This window comes from Phoxinus phoxinus, assembly GCF_949152265.1.
Source record: "Phoxinus phoxinus genome assembly, chromosome: 17".
Lineage (NCBI taxonomy): Eukaryota > Metazoa > Chordata > Actinopteri > Cypriniformes > Leuciscidae > Phoxinus > Phoxinus phoxinus.
The window spans coordinates 22589251-22597214 of NC_136892.1; the positions used below are offsets into that span (position 1 = coordinate 22589251).

General features: G+C 40.1%; 1 protein-coding gene across 1 annotated transcript; it reads left to right on the forward strand.

The window, feature by feature from the left end:
* The first annotated feature begins 232 nt into the window (after window positions 1–232).
* Window positions 233–6991, forward strand: gtf3c4 (general transcription factor IIIC, polypeptide 4). The gene is made up of 5 exons (XM_079585770.1): window positions 233–651; window positions 2304–4046; window positions 4526–4656; window positions 5624–5712; window positions 6596–6991. Exons 1-5 carry the CDS (start codon window positions 346–348, stop codon window positions 6658–6660), a joined length of 2334 nt encoding a protein of 777 aa, XP_079441896.1. The 5' UTR covers window positions 233–345; the 3' UTR covers window positions 6661–6991.
* Window positions 6992–7964: the final 973 nt, after the last annotated feature.

Below are 7964 nucleotides of genomic sequence, written 5' to 3' on the forward strand. Positions count from 1 at the left end.
ACACATGTAGCTATGCCTACTGACTAATACTTATTGGGGCCATCAGTAGGCTAATATATGAAATATTAAATTTAGTTAAAACGAATAATATAATAATATAGTGTGATATAATAATGACAACATAGTGTGATAGAATAGTATAATAAATAGTTATTTATTTATTATAATATAAACAAACAACCAACCACCAATGGTTTCCAGAGTGACTATTTTTTTTTTTTTTTTTTTTTTTTTTTCAGAGTGACTATTGTCAATCTGGCAACCCAGCCCATGCCGCGCTCGTGAAATCCCTCCTCCTCCGGCACCGTAACTTCCTGGAGACGGGCTTTATTTTTATACAGAAAAATGGCGGCTTTAGTCTCAGATAGTAACTCTGAGACAGCCGACAACGCGTCTGCTGTCCAGTCGGGACGGGACAATGATTTTTGGGCTGCACAGGGTCCTGTGGTGCTGCGCGATCCAGCGATTAAACTGCTGAGTCCAGTTAGCGGCCTGGAGCCCCTGTCGTGGGCAGAGGATCACAGACTGGCGGCCTCCAGCACTAACAGCGTGTCTCTCGTGGAGCTGGTGTGTGACATACACAGTCTCAGTCAAAATCTGGTGCTGCATCGCACTCACATCCCCGTGCCGGACATCGCTTGTGAGCTCAAGGTAACTAATGTGCGCGCGTTCTCGTTGCTTTATGGTACCAACTCATGTGCACTGTTGCAACCATGTTGCCAAGCCTAAGGTGTGTGCACACTACAAGCGACTTTGTCGCTGCTGGTCGCCAGTGGCTGGCGGTGAGGTCGCTAGTGGGCGTTCCCGCTACTGGTTGCCTTGTAATGTTTGTGAGTGACATTCACAGATGTTTCTCCATGTTGTAGACAACAAATCCGTTTTCTTGCCACTACAAACAAACATTTTGGAAGGACAATTCTAAATATAAATGGAATCAGTACATAACATGCATAATATTAAAGATGAACGAGAAACTGTGAGTGCTTTTTGCCATCGCGGCTATTTAATTGCAACAAACGGGCAAATACCGGTCTATATGGGTCCACGAAACCAGTCCGGCTCTGAGTCAGTACTGTGAATACCACTGTATGTACACGGAGATATATCACAACTTATAGCACAGTTTCTGACTGCTAAAATTAGCTTCTCGTTCAACTTGCCTCTGTCCGAGAGTGACGGATGATCACGCGCGCTCCACTGACTTCACTCCTATTGGTTGTCGCTCCCGACAGTCGCTCTTCATTTGCATAAAGTTAAACACATCTCAACTTTGTCGCGTCGCCAGACACGCCCCATCAGGTCGCCAACGGCCGCGATTGCGCGTGTCGCTGGAAAACGCCCGCGCCCCATTGAAATGAATGGTAACGTGTCGCTTTGTCGCTTGTAGTGTGCACGCACCTTAAGCCATGTTTTGACCTATTTTTTTTACAGTCTATGGTTTTGACGTGACGTGACGTGACATGACATGACATCTCAAAATGTGCAAAATAAACGGTAATCATCTGTGAGGAATAATCCTATTTAATACCTAATTTTCCCAGCACAAACTGCATGCCTTTCTATGTCAAAATATTTTGTGCAACACTGTACTTATAACAACTGGGGAGTTAAACAAAATATTAAAACATTCAGGAGCATAATTTATTTTTTGCCCCAGTCAATTGTGGAGAGTGATAATCCAAGAAAAAAAAAAGCATATTTATTTTTACGCCTAATTTAATTGAATGTAACATTATATTTTTTATATTACATTTAAAACATCACATATTTTATAATGTGAATAAATATATATATTTTTTTTTATAAGCCTCTGTGTTTTCCCACGGGCCACAATTGTGATCACTGACATATTTATGTGGCCTGTGATCATGATCTATGAGACAGAGAGATCTTAATTAATAATAGACTTTTTACATTTTATATGTACTAAAATATGGTAGTGGAATCTGTATTATGACATGTATTTTAAATGCTTCTTTTTATGGAGCTTTGAAACAGACATCATCTTTCAGAGAGGCAAACTGGAATTAAACAACTCTGGTCATGTGACTTTATACCAGACATGTAAAAATGTTCACACAAAGTATATATAACTGTAACTATATGTATATATGTAACTATAACTGAAAATAAGACTTGATTTCATGTGACCATTTTTACTAATCATATGATCAGATTGTAATCCCTCCATGACTTTATATAAATAAAAGACTCGATAAAATGATGTTTTCAAACTTATTTCTATGTGTTGAAATATGTGTTATTCACAATTCCTTTAATGTCTTCTTTATATTTTGTTACAGGTGGGCCCAGAAAAGGAGGTGCAGACTGTTAAAGAAAACTTTGCAAAGAGTAAAGATCCAGTTGTAGGCCAAATGATAATGACAGACCGAGTCATCCATCCTCAATGTGGACGCCTCCATGGCGTGAAGTACACCAGCTGGTCACCATTAGGCTGCGACAAATACGGCCGCTGTCTTCTTGCTTTCTTAACACTGGACAATCGTCTCACAATCCACAGCAGTCATTTGCGTTTGCAGTGGATGCCTCTCATGGACCTGACAGAACTTTATGGGGAAATGTTAAAATCCAGGAACTACTCTGCTCAGAGCGACGGCTCACCTCCGAGCTCCATTAAAGACTTGGAGGAACTGCAACGGCGGTATAGCATGCAGACGCCAATGCGCATGGAGTGGTCTGGTCTGTGCAATATGCAGCAAGTTCAGACCGATAATGCATGTAAAGATGTTAGCACTGTGCTTCTGGCTGTACTTATGGAGAATGGAGATGTGGTGGTGTGGCAGTTCAGCTTGCCCCTGCAGGGAAAGGATTCGGTGGTGTCTTGCAACACCATCAAATCTGGAGTGTCTTCGCCAAGCGTGCTCACCTGGTGGGAATATGAGCATAGCGGGCGGAAAATGAGCGGACTTATCGTTGGCAGCTCAGTTGGACCTGTTAAGATCCTTCCAGTCAACCTCAAGGCGGTGAAGGGTTACTTCACCCTCAGGCAACCTGTGGTTTTGTGGCAGGATAAGGACCAGATACCCGTCCACAACATCAAATGCATTACGCTCTTCCATCCGCACCAGAAATGCAACTGCAGCCTAGTGATTGCTGCACGAGGTCCTTATGTATTCTGGTGCTTGTTGCTGATCTCCAAAGCTGGTCTCAACGTTCACAATTCCCACGTCACAGGTCTGCATTCCACCTCTATCATATCCATGACAGTCAGTCATAACAACGGGACCATTTTCACCTGCTCACTAGATGGTAAGGTAAAGAAGCTCAGGGCTGTTTTCACGGATGTTGCGGTTGAGTTTAAACAAGAGGAGATTGTTCTGCCAGAGGGAGTTGCAGGTCGACGGATACACGGCATATGCGTCAGTCCAAACGGTGCCTACTTGTCTCTCATCTCGAATGAGGGCATGATCAATGGACTCCACCCCGTCAATCGCACCTACCAGGTGCAGTTTATCACCCTTAAGACTCCAGATGAAGCAGCCGCTGAGCTGCTCGAGTCTCAGATGCACAATCTCTTCAGAAAGGCCGACTTGCTGGACTTGCTTCGATGGCGGATACTGAAGGACAAAAGCATCCCTTCGGTCCTCCAGAACAATCTAGACGAAAAGCTCCAAACCTCAGCGTCCACCTATTTATGGCGTTTGAAGCTGTTCCTCCTCAAAGCGCTCTACAAGTCCATGCAGAAAAGCCCTTCGGAGGCCCTGTGGCGGCCGACCCATAGGGATAGTAAAGTGTTTGTTGTGGATGAGGATGCAGGTGGAGGTGATGAAGGCGAGATGGCGGAGATCTCGGCTTTAGAGGAGCTCAGGCAGGGGGATGCGGAAAGCCAGTCCAGCGAGGAACAAATGAGGGAAATCGGCAGCAGGATCGAAGAGGTGGAGTCCCAACTGATTCGTGAGAACATGAAGAAGGTGCTGGGCGAGGTATACCTGCACACCTGTGTCACTCAGAACACATGTATACCTACCAAAGGTGTGTGTGACTTCCTCACAAATGACCCTGCAAATGAAGACCGTGCGGCTAAGGTACGAATATAGTTTCTTTATGCACTAGCGGTCAAACGTTTTTAAAAGAAGTCTCTTGTGCTTACCAAGGCTGCATTTATTTGATCATAATACAGTAATATTGTGAAATATTATTACAATCTAAAATAACTTTTCAATTTCAATGCATTTTTAAATGTCTTTGCTTCAGTCTTCACTCACTGTATTTTTGTACTGTATAGTATCTCTGTATTTTTGATCAAATAAATTCAGCCCTGGTGAGCATTAGAGACTTCTTTATTTTATTCAAAATTATTCCAAACTTTTGGAAGCTTTTCATATAAGGTTGAAACTCGATGATCGAGGTGTAAAAATTGTGGGCGTTATTGTGCTCGTTTTAATTGGTAAATAAAAATATTCGTGCAATGAATGAACTCTGTGCTTTTTCGAAATACACCATAAAAGTATATTACCCTGTATGTCAAATTTTTTTTTTCCTATTTGATGTGTGACCTTCACAGGTGCTGATAGGTCATATCATGAATAAGATGAACAAACAGACATTTCCAGAGCACTGCAGCCTCTGTAAAGAAGTTCTGCCTTTCACAGACTACAAACGGGCAGAGTGTAAAAATGGGCACAGATGGCTAAGGTATGCAACCATAAATATGTTGTGATATCCATTTCATGTTATTATAAAATCCTAACTTTTTACAGCTGGTTCTATAACACTTAAAAAAATAGTTCACTTAAAAATGTAAATTCTGTCATCATTTACACACCCTCAAGTTGTTTCAAACCTGTATGCATTTTTCTTCTACTGAACACAAAGATATTTTGAAGAATGCTTGTAACCAGACAGTTGATGCATTGGTTTCAACTGTCATTGACTTTCAAAGTCATTGACTTCCAAATTGACTTCAAAAGTAGGAAAAAAATTACTATGGAAGTCAATGGGGTCCATCAACTGTTTGGTTTCCGACATTCTTCAAAATGTAGTTATTTTGTGTTCCGCAGAAGAAAGAAATTCATACAGGTTTAGAACAACTTGAGGGTGAGTAAATAATGACAGAATTTTATTTTTAAGTGAACTATTCCTAAGCTATATTTTGCAGTGCTTGGTAAAGTGACACTCTTCTTGGCTCAAGTCTGACAGATTGCACACTTTGATGAATAGATTCATTTTTGACAATTTGTGTAATTTTAGGTATTATTAATATTCTGCTCTTAATCCTTATGAATACCAGAATGTAAAGCCCAAACAAGAGCCTAGAAGACTACAAATACTTTGTAGGTCTAGATTAACAAGCCACGACCAGAAATAAAACGGGTGAAAATTTCACCAGTGGTATAAAATCACCTTTTCTGAACTACAGTATGTAGTTGTTAAACAGGTTTCGAGTAGATTTGACCCACTTTCAAGCCCCTTGTGTGACATTTCATCCATCGGCATGACTGAAAGGAGATTACTGCCCCTAATGGCCTATCAGGGAAATAGTTGCTTCATTGCTGTCATTCTGATCTCTGCCAAGTACTGATCTAAACCTTCCCCTGCCGTTTCTGTTCATGTGTCTTACTGTCTATTTCCCTCTTTCTTTCTTTCCTTCTTCCTCCCTAAGGTGTGCGCTGTCATATCAGGCCTGTCAGGGTGTGACATACCGCCGCTGTCTATTGCAGGACAGTATTGCCTCAGTAGCAGAGCCCGAGGGTGAGCCATAATGCTGTATCATATCTCCATTCAGAACCACATCGCACCACACACACAAAACAAGAACTCTGCTGCCCCACAGCAGTGCAAGCTTAGGATGTCAAATGTACTGGTACTCCGGTACCGAGTCGATACGAACATGAAATGTTAATAGTATGTCTTCTTTTTTCGCACTTGTACCAACTCTATTCTGACTGGCAGGTGGCCTGTTTCAAACAATCACGTGTACTTTTTGGTCAAAATGCCCATCTTGGTGAGGCATTAATATAAAAAAAAAGTGAATGTAAAAAGTAGTGCTGGGCAACTATAAATCGCATCCAAAATAAAAGTTTGTGTTTACATAATATATGTGTACTGTGTATAATTATTTTGTATATATAAATACACACATATGCATGTACAGTATTTATACATAATTTATATTATATATAAATATTTTATACATAAAAAGCTTAATTTTCTTAAATATATACATGCATATGTGTGTATTTACATATACAAAATAATTATACACCGTACACGCATATATATTATGTAAACACAAACTTTTATTTTGGATGCGATTAATCGTTGCTCGCACTAGTAAAAAGGCTAGACAAAAATGTGTCAAAAAATTGGATTTATGCACTTGGCCTTTTTGTTTAATACTGATCAGATAACAATATTAAGAAAATCTATTACTGTTAATCTATTACTTTATATATATTACTGTCATTTTGCTAGCTTGACAAGTTGACAATCCTGTTGCATTATAACGTTTTCCAAATGCATCATATTGCAGAACATGAGGAATGATAGACAGGCCATTATGTAGACAACCACCTTAATTTGACGTACATGTAAATGATAATGCATAATAACAGAAAACATCTCGCCTTTTCAGATTCAGACTGGATCAAGAAAATACTCCAAGGTCCCTGCATCTTTTGTGACTCTCCTCTCTACTAAAGCAGTGAGGCTAAAGATGAAAAAAAACTAAAAAAACAGCCGAGTACTGGATTCCTTTCGTGGCCTACATCCCACATAAATGACTAAAACGCCTTTTATTACTTGAAAGAGAAAGTCTATACAATAGTCACTAATTATTTTGTAATATAAGACATTTTCCTATTAACAGATCTTTATTTTAAAGCCGAGCTTTAGCTAAAAAGAGAATTTTCATGAAAACTGTGACTATATGTGTTAATAAATTATTCTATTGTATATATTTCCTGCATATTTTTAATTTGTTAATATTATGCTGCATTGACATCCTACTTTGGCATTAAAAATGCATGCTCTTCTTGTGGCTGATTTTAATTGGTTTAAATAAATCCATTTCCTAATTGGCTTTGGGAACATTTCTATGTATCCGCAAACACCAACTCCCCCATCTCCAAATAATGACTTTTCCTTGGCCTGAAGGAAGAGAAGACGACTGTACAAGGAAATGAAAAAACAGGGAGACGGAGAGAAAACTGTTTTAAAACTGATCCAGGCCCTCCAAAGGGCCGAACTCTAATGAGATACAACAGTAATGAGGAATGGATCCCAGCCGCATATGTGATACCCATTTTAATTAAGATAGCGAGCTTGAGTGCATATTGTTAAATAAAGTTAGCCCCTTTTTTTTGTGGGTCGCACTGACGTCCCATGTTGCTAACATATAGGGGTCAATGGCGATCAAAGATGGACTTGGGCTAGTTGCACCGTCAGAATGCTCTCCGCCATGTCCGCTCTTATCAACGGTACGTCTTGTCGCCTTGCCCTGCGATCTCTCTAGTGTCACTGAAGATGATAGCTCGCCTCAGGGCTAGTCGGCAGCCCCGTCTTAGGTTTCGGATGGTATCCCGAGATAAAGATGGCCTGATAATTACACACAATTCCACTCCCCATCTCTCATTCGGTATCACTGAAAGCATTCAGGACTGTCAGAGGCCTTAAAAGTAAAGTAATCAGAGTGTTTATTCAGTTGTTCTAGAGTTTATTATTCATAGAGGGCCTCCTTCATTACGATGCGTTCTGAAATGTTGCCATATAATTACAATTGGTAATGCAACATGTAAGGGGTGTTTGATTATGAGGTAATACCGTGCATTATGTATTAATCAAAGAGCGACTAGAACACAAAGGCAGTGCTCAAAACCTCACATGCCGTCTGCTGCATGTCACGGCAAATTTGTTCACTGACATATTGCGATAAGCATCTAATAACATGAATTTGAAAGCTGTTTTTAAATGATGTACTAGAGGAAATGAAAAGATATTTGGAT

Excerpts from the sequence above, each read along its gene's own strand:
- gtf3c4 (XM_079585770.1), top strand. The coding sequence starts at position 346 with ATGGCGGCTTTAGTCTCAGATAGTAACTCTGAGACAGCCGACAACGCG. Across the intron at positions 652-2,303 it reads ACATCGCTTGTGAGCTCAAG|GTGGGCCCAGAAAAGGAGGT; the intron begins GTAACTAATGTG and ends ATTTTGTTACAG. Across the intron at positions 4,657-5,623 it reads AATGGGCACAGATGGCTAAG|GTGTGCGCTGTCATATCAGG; the intron begins GTATGCAACCAT and ends TTCCTCCCTAAG.